Source organism: Syngnathus scovelli, chromosome 12 (genome assembly GCF_024217435.2).
Source record: "Syngnathus scovelli strain Florida chromosome 12, RoL_Ssco_1.2, whole genome shotgun sequence".
Lineage (NCBI taxonomy): Eukaryota > Metazoa > Chordata > Actinopteri > Syngnathiformes > Syngnathidae > Syngnathus > Syngnathus scovelli.
The window spans coordinates 8,341,681-8,363,909 of NC_090858.1; the positions used below are offsets into that span (position 1 = coordinate 8,341,681).

At 40.4% G+C, this 22,229-nt stretch overlaps 2 protein-coding genes across 4 annotated transcripts in view; both read right to left on the minus strand.

Annotated features, from left to right (window-relative positions):
• The window catches only part of itga9 (integrin, alpha 9), a 36,890-nt gene extending 34,803 nt beyond the window's left edge, over nucleotides 1–2,087 (minus strand). Inside the window, exons 1-2 of the mRNA XM_049736954.2 lie at nucleotides 1,541–2,087; nucleotides 1,221–1,348 (exon numbers count right to left, since the gene is read on the minus strand). Of these exons, the coding sequence (XP_049592911.1) occupies nucleotides 1,221–1,348; nucleotides 1,541–1,716 (304 nt within the window). The 5' untranslated portion in view covers nucleotides 1,717–2,087. The remainder of the gene's footprint in view (nucleotides 1–1,220; nucleotides 1,349–1,540) is intronic.
• Nucleotides 2,088–2,964: 877 nt separating this feature from the next.
• Nucleotides 2,965–21,553, minus strand: golga4 (golgin A4). 3 transcript variants are annotated; one of them, XM_049736946.2, is made up of 25 exons: nucleotides 21,331–21,553; nucleotides 20,322–20,399; nucleotides 18,130–18,231; nucleotides 16,488–16,556; nucleotides 16,052–16,378; nucleotides 15,938–15,985; nucleotides 15,803–15,859; nucleotides 15,607–15,705; nucleotides 15,284–15,428; nucleotides 15,014–15,204; nucleotides 14,182–14,265; nucleotides 13,933–14,080; nucleotides 13,666–13,844; nucleotides 13,419–13,517; nucleotides 13,177–13,332; nucleotides 9,328–13,001; nucleotides 9,094–9,215; nucleotides 8,900–9,030; nucleotides 8,659–8,745; nucleotides 7,308–7,328; nucleotides 6,833–6,901; nucleotides 6,410–6,485; nucleotides 5,348–5,445; nucleotides 4,151–4,237; nucleotides 2,965–3,574 (listed from the first exon to the last, which is right to left on the minus strand). In XM_049736946.2, the coding sequence occupies exons 1-25, from the start codon at nucleotides 21,406–21,408 to the stop codon at nucleotides 3,557–3,559; spliced, it is 6,243 nt and encodes a 2,080-aa protein (XP_049592903.1). In that variant the 5' UTR covers nucleotides 21,409–21,553; the 3' UTR covers nucleotides 2,965–3,556. The 3 variants fall into 3 exon arrangements, with proteins under 3 accessions (XP_049592903.1, XP_049592904.1, XP_049592905.1); XM_049736947.2 differs by lacking the exon at nucleotides 14,182–14,265; XM_049736948.2 differs by lacking the exon at nucleotides 18,130–18,231 and having other exon boundaries at nucleotides 21,331–21,552.
• Between the last annotated feature and the right edge of the window lie 676 nt (nucleotides 21,554–22,229).

The window sequence follows — 22,229 nt, forward strand, 5'->3', positions numbered from 1 at the left end:
CTGGTTTCTTTTATATCAAACAAATTGTTTTAGGTTATTCACCTGACATGTTTCGGCGGTTTCTTCCGCCTTCATCAGACTCTGATGAAGGCGGAAGAAACCGCCGAAACATGTCAGGTGAATAACCTAAAACAATTTGTTTGATATAAAAGAAACCAGTGAAGTGATCAGACTAGATGTTGACAAATCTTCAAAAATATAAAAAAACAATCACCATTAAAGTATTTTGCTTCATCTTTGGCTTTTTTTGTGATGCTACGGAAGGCTTATAAAACGAGACAAAAAACACGGAGTAGAACAAAGTAAATGAAACGTGATGATGAATCAATGTCTGTCTGCCCTGTAAAAAATGGGCAGTACAACGAACCTTTTTGCATCCAAAAGCTAATTTTACCAAACAGATGTTGAGATAAATAGAAGATAAGCCTAATAGCTAATGAACACCATGACCAGATTAGCTTGGGCATAAATGATGTAGTTTGTCTTGCCACACAGCTTTCAGGCATCTTGACGGCAGAGTATTTTTAATTTTAGTTTTCTTATACAGTAGCCAACTTCTCTTTACATTTGTAAAAGATAGAAAGTTTTCTTTTTTTTATCTCCAATAAAGGTTTTATGATAGTGGAAGTTTCAGCAAATTAATTCAGTTTTTATTGATTTCAAATGGGTAAAACTGAAAGTTAACCAGCATCCCAGAAAGGTTTGTGTTCAACTTTAGAGGTTTGATTGTATTGTGATAGGATGAAAGCATGACAGCTTTTTTTTTTTTTCTCAAGCATGTTGACAATGCGTAGGTTGGTCACATTGGACACTTTGTTGTCTATAATGATCAAGATGATTCTTCCTGTTAGCATGTGTTTTTGGTGACACGCTGATTATATCAAAGTCATGCACGAACCCCGGTGTTCTTCACAAGAACAGAAAATGAGGGTGGGTGGTGGAAGCTTTTTTGGCTCAGTTATATGCATAGGAAATATTAGCTGAGGAATAAATCATATTTATGTAGGCAAGTAGTGAGAAAAACTCCTGCACACAGAAGCCTCTTGTCTCATGTGAATGTTGCAGGTTATAATAATAATAAAAATAATAATAAAAAAGACTAGTACAGGGCTGCATTATTGTGATAAAACAAAACAGATGTTTGGGGGAGTTTTGTAGATTTTGGAAGGTGTCACAATTTATCACATGGCTGTGGTGTGGATGCTGCGAGCTCGACTGACCTCTTCCCAAGTCCATCTCTGTACAGCGGCGCTCCGGGTTGCTGTGGACTCTGCACTTGAACACAGCACCAGGAGCGTGCACTGAACTACTGTAGGTAGAGTTGGCTCTGGGAGCCCCTACTATGACCCTGAATAAACCAAGAGAGGGAAGAGGAGTGCGCACCATAAAAAGTCAATGAGCATCCCTCAAGTGTCTTTACATTCAACGCATCTCGTCATTTCTTAATAAATCAACAAAATAGTTACATTACGTGATTTCTTTTAGCTAATAAAATGTTACAAATGAGCAAAACAGCAGCAAAATTACAAATGGGACTCACCAGCGTGTGTTGTCATAATAATGCTCCAGCACAGAATAGCCAAAAAAACTAGAATTAGGTCCACGGAACACCAAGGGATGTTCCAAGTCTATATTGTATGAGAAAACCACAGAAATAGAAAGGCACACATGCAAAATAGTTTGTACTCCCGTTTTTTGTCTCCGACGTGGAGCCATTCCTTTTTGCGTATCGTGCGTAATTGCGCAGTAAAAGTGTCCAAAGGGAAAACAAAGTCAGTTGCACGCTAGTCAAAAAGTTTCCAAAATAATGTGGAGCGTGGTTCCTGCTTTATCGTCGCACATAGGTTGTAATGGCATGAGGAAAAACTTCGCCGAGGAAAGTTAACGGTCCACAGAATAACGGTGCGTCAGCTTCTCTCCATTCTGAGTCCATCTGATAAAGTTGCAGCGGGCTGCCAGAGTGCCTGACGGGGTGACGCGGAGATAAACGCGGACTTCCAAAATCAAATTCACATGAAGTAGCAGAGGTGGGACAGAAGTTAAAAAATAATTAACAAAGTAAAAGCATGAGCGTTTGGAGAAATTGACGACGGAGTTGGTCGCAGTCGGTTTTACTTTGAAAGGGCAACGAATCTGGATTGTTGAGGCGTAAAAGCATTTTTTGGTTCACACGTAATTGCATTTCTCAATTTCTTTGGCACTGTGTTCGGGGAGCAATGTCGCCCTCTAACGGTTGTATACTAGTGAGTGCAAACACCACTTAAATCACTAAAAACTGAAGGAGGGATGTTGCATGGGATGAATTGCATTTACTCTGGGAATCTATGGATGAGAAAGACATATCATATCCCGGCAAGGTTTAATATATTATTATTATTTTGTGTGTAACTAAGATCTCCACTCACTTTTGCTTGACGTTGCCCTCTGGAAAATGCCACAGGACACTTAAGTCTGCAAAAGCCTACAAAATCAGAAGAGAACAGAGCTCTACCATACAACTAGTAATACATTTGAGATATTTTTGTGTTTTGTTTTACATATTAATGCACAGTTATAAGTTGGAAAAATTCTGGATACTGTGGTTGTATAGCATGTCATGCATGCACAAAAACCATAGGAAAACACATATTCTTGTTTCATTAAAATGAAATTAGGCCTGAATAATATACAGGTGTTTGGGGGTCTGATTTTTCTGAGTGCATACTTGCTATAAAAGCTTTATGGGTTTATTTATATCCTGCTGTAAATGTGCTCCCTGCTGTGAGGGCAGTTATTGAAGGCAGCTGAGAACCAGGACTATTTTCTCTCAATGATGACAAAACATGAGCTACAAAATGTTGTTTCTTGGGTCTTATCAGATAAAATAACAGATTTGGATGACATTTTTGATGACACGTCACTAGCGAGTTGAAATATGTACAAAAAGTGATAGGGGGGAAAAAAAGAGATGAGCTAAGCCGCGGATATATTCTGTAAATAATATTTAATTTGTTATACAGAAAATGTATAGCAAGTTATATAGAGCCCTATAGTACAGTTTACATCTTAATACAAATTACAGTGTTGTTGGGGTTGGTGGGATGGAATACAAAGCTCGGGGAAGAAAAAAAATGATCAACAGGCGTCTAACTTAAATATGTAGTGAGGGCAGAGGTAAAAGGTTATTTACAGGTTTGCAGCAGAAGTGAACCAGACAACAGAAAAGCACAAGAAAACCTTCAAATCAACCGACTCTTGCCTTCGATATGTGATAACAGTATCATTTATTGCACACGCCAATCTGTATAAACACATTAAATAAAAATCATACCTCCTAAAACACCAGTTAATCTAAAAAAAAAAAAATGCAGATTTGTGGAAGATCTGTGTTTGAATTCCCTCATACTTGTAGTGTTACTCATACATACCAAACTATACAAAGCACACTAAAATCTCAATTGCTGGCCATTCATACGTGCATACATACAAATACATAATGGGGAGAGAAGGGTTTCATTAAATCCTTGGCAGTCTTCCCTTTCAGCAGCAGCAACAGCATGATTTTCATCTCAAAGCATCAGACGCTCAACCAATGCTGCAGAGAAACAAACATCAATTATCTGTACGCTGCATGATTGTATTCTGTAAAAAAGCACTTGACGTCTATTCACCTTTGCCCAAAGTCATGTAAAAGCCATTATCAGGCTTTTGTCATTCACAAAAAAAAAAAAACATTTTGTCACATTTGTTAAAATTGTCAGTCTGACCTTACAGTTGTGCATCAGTAAAATGACATTTATAGAAAATAAATACATATATCAGTCTTCTCTGATCAGATCTTGTATCTCCAACATAATAAAAAAAAACCACCACACTCGAGGAAAAACGAAGAAAAAAAAGCTGAAGAAACCAGGTGTCAATAACTCAAGTCAACAAATTTTTAGTAATCAGCCATTCAAGTAGTTTTCTAGATATTTTTTAAAGTATCCGTTTTTAACTGAAATAATTAAGAAGTACCGTATTTGTACCACCTTACTTGTACAAAGGTGCAAGACTTGCTGTACATCTAAGCCAGACTTTGGTCTACTGACTGCCTTTCTACCTGACTTATTTTATATTTATGCAAATTAGACACACTTCCAGTCATAAGGTAAAAATAAAAGAGCCGTACCATTGCTTTGGACTCCTCATTGTCCAAAACCTTTTGAGCCTGGTCCGGAGGGAACTTTAGCATGGATGTTATGACTTTGGCCATCGTCTGCGAGTAAAATCAAAATAAAAGTTGAAACTCAATTGTTAGTTTAACATCATCAACAAATGTATGTTTACTCATTAGTTTTATGTCACGCAGAGAAACATAGTTTTAGCACAAATGGACAGGATAAAATGGACGTGTGATGCACTCATCCTACTAAAAAGAGATGGTTAAGTATGAGAAAAAAAATCCTATGCATAATCAACAGCAGGCCTATCTTGCCAGGGTGCATGCACCAAGCCGTAAACGGGGATAATCAAGAACAGGGCTGCCGAAAAGAGAAACCCAACTGCGTGTCTAACAATAAACAAGCGCAGTGTGTCTTTAAATGTGTGCGTCATGCAACACATATGTGCTCCATGTCTGCCTGCAGGACATCCTGCACACAAGGAACGCTACCATGCTGCTATAAACACGGACGCTCTGGAAGCTGCTGGAAAAATCCTGCTGACTTTAGGACCATGTCAACAGCACTGTTAATTAGGTGGATCAATGCCAATTAGATGTTGACACACATTGTGTGCTGCAGACCTCCATTATCAGGTACTCGTGTCATTAGGTAATGTTCCCATAAAGTCCAAACAAGCTAATGTGGACAAATTTGGTCACTCCATTAGGTACAGCTGCTGCAGCTTTGCAGTTTTCAGTTCTGATGTTAATTACAACATGTCTATTATTTTGTAATTCTATAAAGCTTTGTATAGGAAGACTGAAAGATGCTCTCATGCCTTGGCTTTAAAGTAATATGACACAACAGCCAATTAAAATATAATATGTTTCTTAATTGAATTACCACTTTTTGCCATGATGTGTATTTTCCTTACCACAATAAATAAAGCAGAGGAACAAATATTGAAATGAGAATGGGTTTGCATTTTTTTCCAATCTCCACATTTTAAAACTTCCACAGTTATGAACGTTTGGTTTATTTCAAATATTTTTATTGATCTATAAAATATAACAAAACCCACTTCAGAAATGAGAAAACAGGGAAATAACTGTTTCTGTGCCAATGCCAAGAGCTCAGTCCAGCAACAATTTGCAAGAGATGGAAAAAAGATTTAGTCGTATTGTTGGTGCACTATTATTAAAGAAATAAATATAAAATCGTACTTTTGTCTCACGTCCCATCATGTACTCAAAAAGCACCTTCCTTAGGTACTCCACCTCAGTGGCTTCGGAGAGCGGCTCAGGATTGTTGAGTGCAGCACCTTAGGGGGGGACGAAATAAAAGTTAAGCAAATACAGCACGCGAGTGTGACTAATGAGCCAATGACATGCCCCAAGCTGTCAGAAATGTCGGTTGTAAGAGACCGCCCCCCCCCCCCTTCCTCCCAGTGCTACCAAACAATTGGCGCCACTTTGCACAGTTGCACGGATGCAAATTAAACACTAAATAAAAGTGGAGGCTTGCGAGTCCAAGCTCAGCGTGAACTGGCCTGCAGAGCATTTTAATCCGTCGCCTAAAGGGACATAACATTAAAGTTCCAAAATCAATGATGCACATTGCTGGTGAGGGCTGTTAACACTTACCACTGGCATACAAAGATTTTATTACTATTTTAACCAAGTGCAGCTCACTTTATTCTGTGCAACACAGTCATGTTATAATACTTATATTACAATGAGACATATTACATATAATATTACCCATGCGCCAAGCATTTTATGGTGAATGTAATCGTCAACATGATGTCATTATATTGTACTTGTGTATCCTTAAAAAAATGCTTGTGAGAGGAAAAAACAGATTCTGAAGATAACAGCAGTTGTGAGTCAGAGTGACGAATATAATAATTTAACATCCAGACCTGCAAGTCATTCTTTTCATGAATAGCTGCTTCACGCTGCACGCTATACGACGACCCCGAATACCTCTTATGCTAACCTTGACCAAAGGGCAGTTCAAACCGCAGAGCTCAACTGAGGCCTCAATCATACTTAGCCATACTGTCCTCTAAAGCACGTGGCCACATGCCACAACACCCCCACATAATACCTCTGCACATCCTGTGTCCCCCTCAGATGTGTAAGGAGCCATGGCCGCTGACAGATAAGCTTATATGCATGTGCTCCGGTCTAGGTGCTGCAGTTCCGTTTTGAAAATTTGGTGCTACGCAGCAACAAAAAGAGAAATGGATTCCAGAAGCTGAACTAATCAATTTGCAGTGTTACCTTTGTATGCGCTTCCCAGATGAGTTACGACTGCATTCCGGTGGAAACATTTAATCTTGTCCTCGAGCGAGTGAATCTAAAAACAAGCAGAGAAATTACCATAAAAGAAAGCATTTGACCCCAGCGGGTTAATTTCCTCCATTAGCTTAATTGATATGTGGGACAAATGAGAAGCATTTTGCTGAGCGTCCTTGGGGATCGGGATGTTTGTGAGGAAGATGATGTATGGGAGAGAAACCGTGGGAGGCGTTGCTCTGATTGTTTATGTGGCTAACAACAAATGTAAACAGATGTGCAGTAATTAAGTCGTTGCAGCGGGAGGGCCGTAGCGCTGGCTGGAGGCCACCAAAGCATGGCAACACAATGCTCCAGATTTGCCGTTCACTCGTCCCGAAAAGCACACATGCTGCAGCAAATAGTCACCTTCTCCACAAAGCTCTGCTCCTTCAGCCGAGCTTCACTGAGCAAAGTCGTCTTCTCGGCAAGTTGCGCCTGCAGTGCAGAGGGATGAGAGGATGGGATCAGTTAGAGCTCCAAGGGTAACATCGGAACAGGAAGCGAGGACGTGTGTGTTCTTACAATCAGGCTTATTCGGCTATGGAAAACACTGCCAGGACAAAAGAATTCGGCCTTTGGAAACAAGCTACTTAACCTTAACTGATGCTTTAAGTAGTTTCATGTTGTTCTAATGAACCCATCGAGCAAAAAAGTAAAAAAATCTGTCAAGAACTAATGAGATTGCAAATATGATTTAAATTGGGTTCATTTCTTCCCCGTTATTATACAGTAAAAACAAAATACAATGTGTGTTCAATGAATAGCATTTCCAAATTTGATTATTTTTGGGGATGGTCCAAAAGATACAAAACATTTTTACAGTGAAACACAGAGCACATACCTGCAGTTCCTCAGAGCTCATCTGTGTCAAAGGCAAAAGAAAACAAATATGTATTTAGGTCATTGGAATGGAATATGTTGTTTATGTACGTACACAGCAATTCAAAATTGGAGATATTTTGTATTTTTAATATCGTAACCCAATTGAAACTTTTACGAGCTCAATAATCCACTCATGGTCTTTCTCCCACCAAAAATACCAAAAGAAGTAAATAATTAAAAATAGGACGATGGGTTAAACAAGTAAAATACATTGTCAAGACAGACACCACTCATACTAATGCAGCTTCATATAAAAATCTAATCAGCATTCTTTTCTCCAACCTTTTTGATCGTGTACTATACAACTTAACGTCCTTAACATTTGTCCACAATAGTGCACTCAACTTCAACTCTTGTAGAGGAGACATGAAATCATTCCCAAATTCTGTCACTGTAAATCCTCAATTAAGTGCCACAATCGCGGACAGCCCCACACACAAACACAACATCCCGAGTTACAATATGTGCAGATTTTTTCTAGGGGCCCAGCTGCTTTTATTTTCCCCAACCGAGCATACTGTCGTGTTTCATTTTTAAAAAGCTCATCTTCAGTGAAAATCAGTGGCTTTGTAGGCTGCTTAACCCCCCCCCCCCCCCCCCAATAAACTCACATCTGAGACTAAACTACTCCAGACTCTCACCAACTTTATTTGTACATTCTGCTAAAAGGAATGTTCAGAAGGCATGTTTTGGAACTAAGTGAGTCTTGAATACCGGCGTATTGGTGTGCCGTCTCAGCGGAAAGACACACTGACCCACTCTTCCGATGACGAATGGTTTCTGAGGCCCTTTGCAGGGGAAGGCCTCCCCGAAAATTAAACTATAAAATCCATCCATAAAGTTATTACCTCACAGAGGAAATATGCCATAGAGAGACTAATTCTTGTAAATCTGAGCGAGTGTGGTAAAGATAGAGGAATCAGCACTTGTATCTAAACAGTGTAACATCAGCTGGGTCAAGCGTCTCCCTGAGGTGCTTTTGTCCTACCTGGCCGCTTTCCAGTGTGCATTTTCTTGCATGATAGTGTTGCCGAAAGAGGCCAGGGTCTTGAGTCACCTCCGAATAATAATTAAGAGCAGGGACAGAGTCTGGCCTCAGCCTCGCAAGCTCTTGTTTTCCAAAAAAGAACATTCCTGAGCCATTCAAATGAACCCCGCAGCTTCCGGTACACTTTGGAGACTCGCCACTCGACTGAGGCCAAAGAGAAGGATTGGACTCAAGTATGAGAGCAAAGTTGAACTTTAAGGAAAATTTACTGGAACTACTTGGCGACTTTTAATATACGGTAAATCCTTTTGACGTTAGGTACCTGAGACGTGTCGTGGCTCCGAGCTTGGAGCTCCTCCAGTTCTTTCTGGACCTGCCACACTCGAGTCCCCATCTCCTCCTCTCGACTCTGAAGAAAATGACAACGACTGAGTCACTTCCTATGTATCACGAAAGCATCACGACTCAAGTATGTTGGTCTCGTCACTGCCTTATTTCAAAACTCCCACCCTTTAAACGGGGTACGTCTGATGGAGCTTGGCTTGAATTATTTTCTTCAGTACCTGTATGACCTGCTCGTATTTCTGAACCGTTTTGTTCAAGTCTTCCTCCCTCTGGGCAATCACTTTCTTCAGCTGATTGGTTTCCTCCCGATGGCTACTGAGAAGCTCCGCCTCCACAACCTGGGCCTTACCTGCAATGGGTAACAACCAGATTGAGACACTAAAATCCTTTTACGAAAACATCATACACCTACCGATGGTTTCTTTCACTGCTGTGTCAACTTCTTTCTCTTTTACGGCTATTTGTGTGTTGAACTCCATCATTAGCTGCTTGATTGCAGAGTTGTGCTTCATTTCAAGGTCTTCTAATTCTAATCTGTTGGGTCAAAATGTAGCATGATAATAACATTTAGTTCATGGCACAACCTCAATAATCTAATGACAGCTGTCTAAAAAAAAAAAAAAGACATTTTGAAGGCAAAACTTACTTAAGCTTCTGTTCGCTCTCGTCCATCAGCTGCTTCTTAGCATATTCAAGTTCCTGCTCATGCTCTTTCCTCATTAATCGGATGTCTTTCTGTAACCTGGTGAAATCTTTGTGGATTTTCTCTTTCTCACTCTTCATGTGATTTAGTTTGCTCTTGAGAGCATCGAGAGAATCCTCATCCGGTTTGGCTAAGTGGTTTTCCATTTCATTTTCCAACACGCTCTTTGTTTGTTGAAGACTATTTCGTTCCGTTCTGCTGTCAACTTCGACTGATGTGTGGGCCTGCATCGAAGCAGCTTGATGTTGCTCAAACTCAACAACCTTCTGTTGGATTTCTTCTTTCAGAGCACTAACTTGTTCAAGAAGCTCTTCTTTCTGCTTTTCAGCTTCTTTAAGCCTCGATTCAACTTCAAGTGCTTCCGCTTGTTCGAGCTTCATTTGATGGACTGAATCTTGAAGTGCCGAGAGCTTCTCTTCATACGTGCACCTCAGTTCCTCTAAAGACTCCTCCAATGTCCGCTTCACGTGAGCCTGTGTCTGTTCCAGTTCATTTGCCTGAACTTCTTTGAGCTTGACAAGAACCTCCTCGAGAGATTTGTTTTTTGCCTCTAATGTGTCAATGCATTCTTGACTGGAGATTTCATTTTTCTTGAACTCCTTGTGGCTCGCCTCGAGACTCTTGATCAGCTCATCTTTTTCATCAAGTTGTGACGTCAGCTGCTTCTTAATTTGTCCGATTTTTTGTTCCGCTTTCTTCTTCAGCTCAGATATTTTACGACTGCTCTCTGTTGTCAACCTCTCCTCAGTTTCTTTCACACACTGCTCTTTGCTTTTCATCATCTCCTCTTTCAACCTTTCAAATTCCTCTTCCTGAGTCTTGAGTTGGTTTTTGCTCTTTTGGTTGTCCTCCTCGAGATGGTGCAGTTTTTCTTCCAGCTCTTGCTCTAGATGCCCGTTGCGTTGTAGCTTTTCAACCAATTCTCTCCTCTCGTTCTCCCTGATGCTATGCTGCTGTGTGAGGTCACGTGAGAGTTGTTCGCACTCTTTTATCTTCAAGGCCAACTGCTCCTGGAGTTCACAGAGCCGAAGGTTGGCACTCTCCAGTTCCGCAGTCAGCCCGCTCACCTTCTGCTCCTTCTCGCTCAAAACTTGGTCCATCTCCGACTTGCTGATGGACTGATTGTCAAAGCTCATCGTGAGCCTTTGCAAAGCTTCGTTCTTCTCAGAGACAAGGCTTTCCAGCTCTTCCAGTCTGGTCTTCAAAGATGCTACAGTGTCGTCACTTTCAGACAGACTAGCTTTGAGAGCCTTGGCCTGCTCCGAAGTGGTCTCTCGCTCCTGCTTTAACCTCTGAATGGTCTCTTCCATTTCAACTAATGCTTTTTGTCTCTCCTCTTCATGCTGTTGCTTCAGCTCGAGTATGGCTTTCTCCTTACCATCTACTTGATGTTTCAAGTCACTGATGATGCTTTCCAAGTTAACCACTTGCAACTCATTTTCTTTCAGACTCATTGATATGACTTGGTTTAACTCCTCCGTCTTCTGAGCCGTTTCACTGGCCGAAAGAGAATTTTTTTCATTCTCAATGGTTAAGGCTTTGATTTGCTCCATGTGAGCATTTACCTGAGCAGTCGCTTGTTCTAATGAAATGCATAGTTTGTTATTCTCCTCACACTTCTGCCGGAGATTCTCCTCTAAAGTGCAAACTCGATCTACTTTGTCAGAGACAACATTTTTAAGGTGCGCAATATTTTTCTGGCTACAAAGAAGTCTTTCTTTTAAATCCGAGAATCGATATTCAACTTTCTGACAAAGTTCAGCGGCCCCGTCGGCCATTTTGCACTGGACGTCCTTACAGTAATGCTGCATTTGGTTGCTGATCATAATGAACTGCTGTTGGAATTGGGCTTCCAAAGCCTCTCTCTGAACTGCGTCTTCCGCAGATTTAGTCTGCAAGTCCTCACATTCCTTCCGTCTGGAACTTTCAAGGGCTTGAAGCTGCTTCTCCATATCCACCAAATTATCGGACAAGGTCTTGATTTTCTCTCTGCTCTCTTCGTCTGTTATGTTGAGCTTGTCCTGCAGGGAGTTTCGCTCATTCAAAGCCTGCCCGAGGTTCCTCTCCACTGACTCCAGTTGCTCTCTCAGAAATGCGTCACTTGTTGACAAACCCTCGAGCTTGACCCCTACTTGGTGAAGTTCTTCTTTTAGTTTTTGCACTGTTGTTTCTTGAATCGCAAGCTCCTCCTTTTGGTTCTTCATTACAGTAAGTAGTTGCTCATTGTCTTCTTTGCTGCTGTTGAGTTTTAAAGAGCATTCTTTCAATTCTTGTATCTTTTCCTGGAGTATGTGCGAGTGTTTTTCCGTTAATTCCTCCTCCTGCTGTCCCAATTTCTCCTGCCAATGGCGCTCCGTCTCAGCGAGCTCGTGTTTATGGCTTTCCCGTAGTTTCTCCACTTCCCCCAAATGGTTAGCTTGCAGCTCTGCCATTGTATTGCTTAAGCCTTGGGAATTTTTTTGGGCCATCTCTAAAATTTTCTCTTGAACCTGCTGCTCCTTTTGTTGAAGCTCTGCGTCTTTCTTTGCAAGTGCCATCTTCATGGATTCTTCTTTCTGCTGAATCTTTTTCTTAAAGTGATCTTGCATTTCTTTGGCTTTTTGTTTGATCTTTTCCATTTTAGTTTCCTGTGTTTTCAGTTTATCTTGCATCTCAGCGATAGTGTCGTTCAGTTTCTTTTCATGAGCAGCTTTTTCATCCTCCAATTTTTTCAGAAGGCTTGTTTGCTCTTCCTTTTTAATGTTAAGATCTTCACTGTGCAACTTCTCCTCGGCGAGTTCCTTCTTGCTCTGCTGTAATTGCTGCTCTAATTCTTGATGTAATAACTCTTTGTCTTGACAGTCTTTTTTTGCCACTTCAAGCTGATGTTGCAAATCTGTCAAGGCATTCTTGGACTGCTCAAGATCATTTGAGAGTTTATTTGATTCTTCTTTAACTTCTTTCAAGTTTGAATTTTCCAGCTGGAGATGTGATAAGGATTGCTGCAAATCTTCCAGTTGCTTTGCTCTGACACGGAGCTCTTCGAGACTGCAATGTGATTTTTCTTTTAGAACTTCCTCTCCTTGAATGAGCTCTTTAATTTGATTTTCCTTTTCTCTTAAAATAATGTTCAAAGCATTAACTTCCTCTTTCAGTGTTTTCTCTATCCCCCCAACTGACTGTTCATGCTCCAGCTTAATATTTTCCATTTCTGCACTGTGCTTTACCAGCAGATCCTGCAGAGCTAAATTATGCGCATCTTGTACTTCAACCAACTTCAGTTCCAAAAGTTGTTTACTCTTCAAAATTTCAGAGAGCTCAGCTGAAATTGCTTCATGCTCAACCCGCTTTGCATCCAATCTCTGACTCATCTCCTCTGTGAGCAGACCAATCTGCAGGTCTTTCTCTTTCAGAAGTGTCTCCAACTCAACCCTCTGTTTTTCCTTGAGCTCTTCCAGAGCAGCATTGTGCTGTTGGGATAAAGCGTCCTTGTGCTTTTCCAGCTGTCCCCGGTGCTCTTCCTCTAATGCTGACATTTGCTCTTTGTGGTTATCCTTCATCTTGTCCAGAAGATTGGATTGCTCATCTGATCCATCTTGGGACATCTTCTCCAGGGAGCTCTCCAACTCCATTATTTTCTGAAGGCATTCATTCAATGCAAAAAAAGATATAGTTCATCAATCACAACATACAATATTATAAATAAAAATATTTAAAAAAATAGCTGACAATGTTGCGCTTTACAGCACAAGTTGGAAGCATAAAACTACCACATGACAACCTTTAAAGTTGCCTATAAAAAACACAACTCACAGTTTTTGCTACTTCCAACTCATGCCGCATCTCTTTAACTCTATTCTCGCCCTCTGCAATAAGAGCCGTCTTCTGCAACTCTGCATCCTCCAGCGCAAGAGCAGCCTGCTGCTCTTTTTCCTCGATTCGCTGAGCAAACTCCTCTTTACACTGCTCCTGAAAACCCGTGCAGCAATCCCATGAAATGGTGACATAGAACCATTGGAATTTATTGTGAGGAAATGATCAACTTTCACACATACCACAGCTTTGCTGATTCTGTCATTTATCTCCTCTTCTTTGGCTGCCAGGGCTTCACTGTGGGATTTTTGCATAATGGCCTCCCTCTCTTCTGATGATTTCTAGTGTTAAGGAAAAAAATAAAATGGTCATTTTGTGGCTCACAATGTCAACTGCTTGACCAAAACATTGATGAGGGAGGGGCAATCAGCTTTAAGTGCAAAGCTGGATGGAGGAATTGTACATATAGTGCAGATATCATGCTCTAACCTTCATGATTGTGACAACTTCCTGTTTGACTCGTGTAAGCTCCTGCTGCAGACTCTTCCTCTCCTCTTCATTGATTCTTTCCGATTCACTCATTTGGTCCTCCATTTGAACCTGCAGCTGCTTTCGTGCTTCCTCCGCCTTATGTGCTGCACTCAATGCCCTCTCAAGCTCTTCAAATACTACAAGAAATGCACAAATAATAAACACATGAATAGATTGTTACTCCAAGATGTTCCATATGTGCTTCCAGGAAGTAATTTCACACACCTGATTTCTCAGCCTTTTCCTTCTGGTCCTGCAGCTCTTCATTCTGGGCATTGGCCAGCTGGAGCCTGGAGCGGAGCTGTGCAACCTCCTCTTCTTTCATTTCCAGAGTCTCGTGCATCTGCCGTTTTGTCTCAGCAATCACCATACCCTAAAAGCCATTTACATTAGTTTTGTAGAGAGTCGTCTTAAATTTAGCGCAAACATTGAGTGGATGAAAAACACGAAAAATTCAAAGCTCTTCCCACTGACCTTGTCCTGCTCTAGCTGTTCATTTTGGTTCTTGACATCACGCAACTGATTGATCAACTTACTCTTCTCAGTCGTGTGTCGTTCCTACAAATTATGAACAAAAACAAATCTCACCAAATTGTTCATTCACTTTTGATCTTTGTACTATAATTTGTGTAAATGGTTGTGATAAGTTTCACTTGCTCCACCATCCACAAGCCAAACCGCCGTGTAAAACCAGATAAACCCAAAACACTGACCTAAATTACAGCCCAGTTTAGTGGTAGTGGCTTGTAGAAGCAATGTACGTTTTACGACTGTTGGCTACGACACACACGCAGACCGGACTAACTCCTAGGTTTGAGCTTACGAGCATTAGGACCAACACTGATAGCATAGAGAGTACTAATAGATTCCTGTTTTATGATGCAGTTCAAGTGTGCTTTGTCAAAGATTTTGCAAGATCATCTGCTTTGTGTTAAAAGATGCTAAAAAACATCCGAGAAATGACAAAAAATATTATCATTCCACTGAGGCGCTAACCCCCCCTACACACAATGATTCAGGCATGTCACAGTGACACAGCATTAGCAAACATCCTGGCTGAACCCAGGAGTGTTTGGATTGAGCGACTCAACACCACAGTGTCACAGTGTAATATTGATTCAGACAGCCTTTCTCAAGAAACCATTGATTACTTGCTCTGATTGACTTTATCTCAGCCTAACAGAGATATTCTGTGGGAGAATATTTTGGGATGATAACCGACATATTTTCCAGACCGACTTGTAATTGTGACATGAGCTACTGTGACCCATTTTTCGAAAGTGGCAATGGTAATGCATATACACACCTTCATCCTTTCCAGTTCTTGTAGTCTCTCCTGCAGCTGCTCTTGCAGATTTTCATTCTCGCTACTCATGTGGACGCTGCGCTCCTTGTGCACACGTATAATTTCTTTGCACTTCTGTAGTAGGTTCTCTTGTCTCTTCACTCGCTTCTGCAGCGCTTCCAAAAGTTTAGCTGGATCACTGACGCCCTCTTCTGTAATAATATAGAATGCACCATTTGAATCCAGGTTTGTGTTCAACTGTACTTTACGAAGGTAAAAATAAAAACACACCCTCAGGTACTTCAGGCTCAACTTCTTGGTCATTTAAAGGGCTGGTGGATTTGGATTCTGCGGCATCTGTAGAAACGGGCAGCTCACCCTCAGCCACCAAAGCACCATCAGACACTCCTTTAACTCGTTTCTTCAGCAAAGCAACCTGTGTCAAAAAGAATTTGATTACAAGAAAAGCAAAAACAGAGGGAAAAATAAAAGACAATTTAGAGTCTTCAAAGTCTTCATTTAATACAAGTAACAAAATCCACAATAAGCACTACTCCTTCTCTACCTTTTGAATGCTCAACGTGACAATCTACAGTACACAATGAGGTAGTTACCTGAGTTTGCAGGACAGTAATCATCTGGTCTTTCTCCTCCAGTGCAGCATCAAACTCATCTTGAAGGTGTTTCTTTGCCTGCTGGTCCATTTGTAACTCCTAAAATCATTCTAGGGTTTAACATCACTTAACCATACAAAACGCATTAAATAAATGAAATTTATTGCTCTTAGGAGACATTTTAATATAGCCTGACCTCTCGTAGTTCTCCTATTCTGCGCAGAGCTTTGTCTTGACACTGGCTGAGGATGGCCTTTGCAAGTGAACAGACATGTTTGTATAATATATTGTTAAAGGGAAAAACATGATGACAAATGTTGCGAGATGTTACCTGTGTTTTTTCTTTATCTCGCTGCACTGTGCGATATGCAGTAACCAGCTACAAAGTAGAAAATAAAGTTAATTAGGTAAACTAGTCAAAAGAAATGACCTGAAGGCGACTCACCTCTGAGTACTTCCCGCGATACTTCCCCAGGCTCGTCTCCACTCGGACCAACCGATGTAAAAGCTGCTCTTTGGGGAGAGACTCTGCATTCCCTGGCGCCTCCTCAGCTTCGCTCTCAATGTCTGAAGGTGGGTCATATGAAGGGGCACCAGAGGCTTCATTTTCTCCTAAATGTGTCAAGGACTCGCGCGATGAGCTCCGAACCAGGCTTTCTTTAGAGGGAGAGCGGAAGAGGAGTTCAGCCCGACTGGCGCCACCTCGAATTATGGACTCCATAGAGGGTACTTTCAGCTGTAGTTTTTGGGCAAAGGACTGAGGTTCTTCTCTCTGTCAGAAAGTTGATCCAAATGGAAAAAAAAAAAAATCTTATAAACAGGTAAGAAAAAAAAAAAATATATATATATATATGAAGATGGACAAGAGTGTGTTGACGCACATGAGGAGACACACTTCCATCCCCGTTGATACTTCCACTGGGAGATCTGGTTGGACCTTTAGAGGCACTCTGCAGAGATAACGTTTATTAGAAAGAGAGCGGTTACTCGTATGTCGGGTCAACTGAGGTCCTGGGTCAGTTAGTTATCCAAACCCCACATGACTCCCTGATTACTCTGACGGGAGCAATATTAGTATTGCTGGGAGCAATGCAGGGGCATTGGGCACCCTCATGCAACTCAAAGGGGAGGGAAACTGAGGAGTTAAAGACATAAAACGAAGGCATCTCTACAAAACAAAAGGGTTAAAACGCGACTGAACAGCCACGAGGTAAGAACGGACGGACAGTTACATTCAAGTCGGAGAGTCGGTCTTAAGAGAGCACAAGAGAGTTATAACTGGGCCAAGTTGAACATTGAGCAGCTTAGCTGGTTTAGTCAACTGGTTAGAAGCAGATTTAGCAAAGCAAATTATTCTCTCCTCACTTGTCCAGCTCCAAGCTTCCCTGGCCTCGTGATACACAACAGTTTAGATTCCAAAGGCACATAGAGACGTTAAGTCCTGTTAATTTTTTTTTTTTTTTTGCTCCGAGGGAAATTTTCTTTCATATTTCATACATATTTCACATAAACGTCCATTGTACTCCAATTAGCAATTACTCGATTTTTCAAGAACATTTTAACAAGGAAATAAAGAAAAAAAAATCCAAACACAGTTGTAGAGTTTGAGTGGCCCTGATGACAATATTTTGACAAGATGGAGATAGAAAAGTCTGATCTCTGTAATTGCAAATTAAGGTTTCTGCACGAAATATTAAGTTCTGTTTTTCTGATGTATCAAATACTTGTTTCATGCAATAAAATGGAAATTAATTATTGAAAAATAATAAAATGTGATTTTCTGGATTTTTGTTTTACATTCCATCACTCACAGTTGAAGAGTACCTATGATAGAAATGACAGATTTCTACATGCTTTGCAAGTGGGAAAACCTGAAAAATCAGCAGTGTATCAAATACTCGTTCTCTCCACTGTATTTGCAAAGAGATTAGGATTGAAATCGCAGTATGTGAACAAAATTATAGGCTAAGAATATATACTCGCCCTTCAACAGAGATTTTAAATAATGACAATTATTTTAGTTATCCTGTTTATCTACAACCAATTGCTTAAAAATCATAACAGTAAGGCAAAGTTATGAGATATAAACTCTCCATTTGGAATAAACACACATAAGGGGGCAAGGTCTTTCAGGCGACCAAAGAAGATGCTGTATCGGTGGGGGTTTAAAGAAGGCAGGCAATTGGGGACAAAAGACAAGGGGTATAGATTGTGACAGGTGGGCGTAACACATACAGCAAAAAGCAGACAGGCTTTTTTATACCACAACATAAGCTATAAACGCTCATCAGATGCAGAGATATCCCTGAATGGAGATGCCTTCTTGTAGCTAAATCCAAAAGCAAACGGACGACAGAAGAGCAGGGAACAGGCCTCCCCTAAATGGGCTGCAACCCGCTTCCGCTTTCCCCAAAGGGGGACAGAGTCAGGACGGAGGACCAGAGCAGGAGGAGGAGGAGGAGGAAGGAGGAGGAGGAGCAGCGATGCGGAGGAAGAAGAGGCAGGACGTGAGGACAAACTCACCACACTGGCTACCTGGGCCGTTTTGGGTCGTTTTGAATGGTCCAGAGCAAAGATAGTATACTCAGAGAGAAAAGCGGGTTCTGCTATCATCCCGGCCAGCACCTGACCCCCGTCAGTGCAGTTACGGGTCGAAAGGTGGAGGGAGGAGAGGAACACAGAGAGCAATGAGAAAAACAACAACACCATGACAGTGGAACGGCACTGTGGGGAGTGTGAGGCAAAGTGAGAGAGAGAAAGAGAGATGGAACCTCTATAGTCGAATGAAGTTACGCAGTTCATAATTTCACCATATGGAGGGTTTCTTTTGTGCCTTTCGAGAAGGGCCGGAGCAAACTTTCACGCTGAAATTTGTTATTTATTTTTATATTTTTTTATTGAAGTAAAGATGCGACACTGGTATCACTTGGAGATAATCGAAAACTGAATGAAGTAATAATGTAAATATAATCAATTAATAGTTTAATGAAATAAAGAACATTGTTAAATTGATGTGCATTTTTTTTAATTTTCCGAATCTATTCCATCATTTAAAATTCATCAATTTAGCAAATGTATGTGTAATTTATAAAAAATATTAAAACATTTATAAACACACAACATTTTCAGAAAAAAAATCCTCCTAATCAGGTAAATATTTTGTTTTACACTCTTGACTCTTACAAAGGCTCATCTGCAAAGCACCGCACGATGACAACTAAAATTAAGAGCATTTTATTTTTTGCAAGTCTTCTTAACAGTGCTAGGTTTTGTTGTTTTACACGTTATTCAAATATTGATTTTACACCAACAGTATATGATCTTGACATGAGCCCACTTTTTTTTCTCTGGTCAAATTTCATCTGGGTAAAAATTTTGAAAGGCAAACAAAATGGAACTCTTCCAGGATTTTGTCAAGGATCGGATTCAACAATAGAGGCTCCACTATATAAGCAAGAATGAAGGAGCAAGAAAAATAAGAGAAGCGGGAACATGAAATAGTTTATGTTAATGTCACGAGTAACAGTTTAACATCCAAGTGAGTGGTCTTCAAGGTGGGCAGCTGCTTCAATTCCTTATTTGAATTGTTCAGAGATGAAAAGTTCTGCATGTCTTGCCAGGACAATCATATTGATCATTGATGTACTTAAGTTGTAAATATTGTCTTGTTCTTTGAAATTAAAAAACGAACAACAATAAAAATTCAATGAATTCTTCCTTTGGTAAAAGTTGAAAACACACTCCCAAAGATGTCAAAGTGTTGGAGATGTACAAAGTGAAAATGATGCTGCCATCATGACATGTCACAAAATGGAGGGCTGGCTGGAGGACCTCAATTACAATTGATTTCACCTAGATGTAGGAAAATAAAGGAGGACCACGACTATTTGGGCCATATCGTCACTAGTCTAGTATTTGGTGTTGATGGAATTTGAACTAAATTCTTCTAAACATCTAAGGCTCTTTCAGCCTGATTCTGCGACAACCCATTATCATCTACCTTCGTCTTGTCCATATCCTCAAACTGAGACTGTTATGGAGAAAAGAAAATACAACAACTCACCAGGGACAGAAATCACTTGAGGTTATAAATATAACTAAAATAAATATTAATGAAAATATATACTGCACTAAAAGGTAGTCTGTTCTATACCATTCAATCATCCTTTACAATGCTTCCAATTCAGAAACCTAATGGTGGGTTCTGGTACAATGATGGAGAAACAACTTGCTTATCCACTTATATTAGCAAGCTTTATTCAATTATATTTTGTTATGATTTTGCAGGGTCAAACATCAAAAACAGTCTTTATTAAGCATCCGGCTTTTCATTACAATAATTGCTGCTCTGGAGCAGTGTGAAGTCATTATGATGCTTGTCACTGGGGTTAAAGTAATGACGGGGGCTTGATATAGAAAATAATGACAGAAAATAATCCCGACAACTGTGATACGTGTGGAACATACAGTGAAGATATTTTTAATTCAATGTGAGTCAGTGATTGAGGATGTATATTATGATGATTCATTGGCCGCATCTTTAAAGGTTTAAAAGGCGCTGCAGGGTAGCTGGGTTACATTTATTAGCTGAGGGCTTGTTATTAAAGGAGATCACAAACTGGATTCTAGCGCAATTCTTGCACTTTATCTTGTATAGAAAACAGAGGAGATATAAATAGCTGTCTCTAGCTATCGGATATCATCATCATGCTCACCTCTCGGTCACTGGCAGAGGGAACAGCATCATCGTATAACGGGTGGGTTTGGCTGCTCCGGCGATCTCCAGACCCCAGCTGATAGAGAAGAGAGAGAGGGGGAGAGAGATACGCACAGGCAGAAAGAAAGAAAAGAAAATCCATCTATTCATCATGTATTTTTTTACTGACATTGTTAACTACTTGGTTGTGCAACTCATTCGGACAGGGATTTAATGTTTCTTATTTCATGTCCACCTACAGCACTATAATATGGATTGTAAATGTTTCATTAGTGAGTTGCACACAAAGAACTCTAAATTAAAACTAAAACAATTCAAAACAAAAAAAACTCCAAACTAATTAACTGTAAACATCCAAAGTTGCACAGTTAAACTACCAACAGACTTACTCATTGGGCAAAAAATGTCTTTAAGACAACCAATATTAGTGTAAATGTGTAAATAATAGAACATCAAGAGTTCAACCACGTGACTGACAGATAATGCCCATGCAAACCGATGCTGAATAGCCACGTCTGAATTTTTTTGATCATATTTATCTGCCAACACCCTTACTGTCAATATTATGCACTGTAGTATTTGCTTTAGTCTTTTTACATATTCGTAAGCAGACAGCTGGCATGCACCGACGGGATCCGAAATCCACTTGCAGCCCACTGACAGCAACAGTCACGCCCATAAACACATTTGAGCGAAGGTCCCGTACCCTTCGTGAAAGTCACTCCCAAGTATTTCAGTCAACAAGAAGTTTTTCCTGGATCGTTCCTAACGAGCATATAACTTTACTTGGTTGGAAGTGAGTTGCAGAGTTGTTAGCATACATCTACGTTTGCAAGGCACTAAAAATACAACTCGAGGAAGCGTTTTATATCTTAATAAGCTTAGTAAGAGGGATAACGATCCCATTGCCACGATCACTTGGCTTTGCGATCGTTCGCCAAGGCCACGTTTACACGGTAAACAGATGTTAGCCTAGCCAGTTAGCTCCCAAAGGCAAAACAACTAACCTGGGCCTGTTGGGGAGTCTGCGCGTTCCTCTGCGGCGACTGCTCCTCATTTATCTTCTGCTTGAGTTTTTTGAACATCTTGTCCCGTCGACGTTGCTTAAAAAAAGTTGACGATCAGATAACAACTGTCGATCGGAGAAGTATTTTGATTTCACATCCAGTGATCCTTCTTTACTTCCTTGTTCGTGCAGGTGACCAGGCTTTCTGCGCATGTGCGGCCAACGTGGAAGACTACTGAAAGGTCAGAGATTTAAAGGACTAGTCCCCAGCTGTCATGACACCCACAGAAAAGAGAAAAATGAAAACAAAAGAAAAGAAAACGCCCTGGGCGGATATTCTTCTTCTGTTTTTCTTCTGCGTCATAATGTCCTCCCAACTGAGCCAAAAAGCTGACGGAAAAGAAACAATTATTTCCGTTTGGACTTTGTATCTGCAAACATAGTTTGACTTTTTTTTTTTGTAGTGTGGAAAAACGTGACATTATAAGTAATTTCTGGGCCCTCAGGCATCACATTAAGTCTTTATTTTTTATGTCATTCCGATACATATGACGTTGATGTATGGGGGCTTGGAACAGTGGGTTTCAACAATGGGTGGTTAATGGCATTCCAGCAACATGCTGCAATTAATGTGCCATGGTGAAAGTTTATAAAATGCATCTGCTTCATGTCTGATCTATGAATTTTGTTTTCAGCTTCTGTCAAATAAAAAGAAAACTGTTACAGCACAAACAACTGATTTCCAAATGTTTTTCTTTGTGGTTGGAACAAATTATTGCAAGCATCTGTTGCTCAAGTTTACACACCAACTGTTTTGGGAATTATATTAGTAATTAAGGGCTGATACACTGACCAACTCTTTTGCGTCTCATATGGCGTCATCATTGGAAAGTGCCAGTG

Coding starts and splice junctions, on each gene's coding strand:
- golga4 (XM_049736946.2), bottom strand. CDS start 21,408: ATGTTCAAAAAACTCAAGCAGAAGATAAATGAGGAGCAGTCGCCGCAG. Junction 18,232..20,321: donor CCTCTGCCAGTGACCGAGAG/GTGAGCATGATG, acceptor GACGGGGGTCAG/GTGCTGGCCGGGATGATAGC. Junction 15,860..15,937: donor GAGATAAAGAAAAAACACAG/GTAACATCTCGC, acceptor TCACTTGCAAAG/GCCATCCTCAGCCAGTGTCA.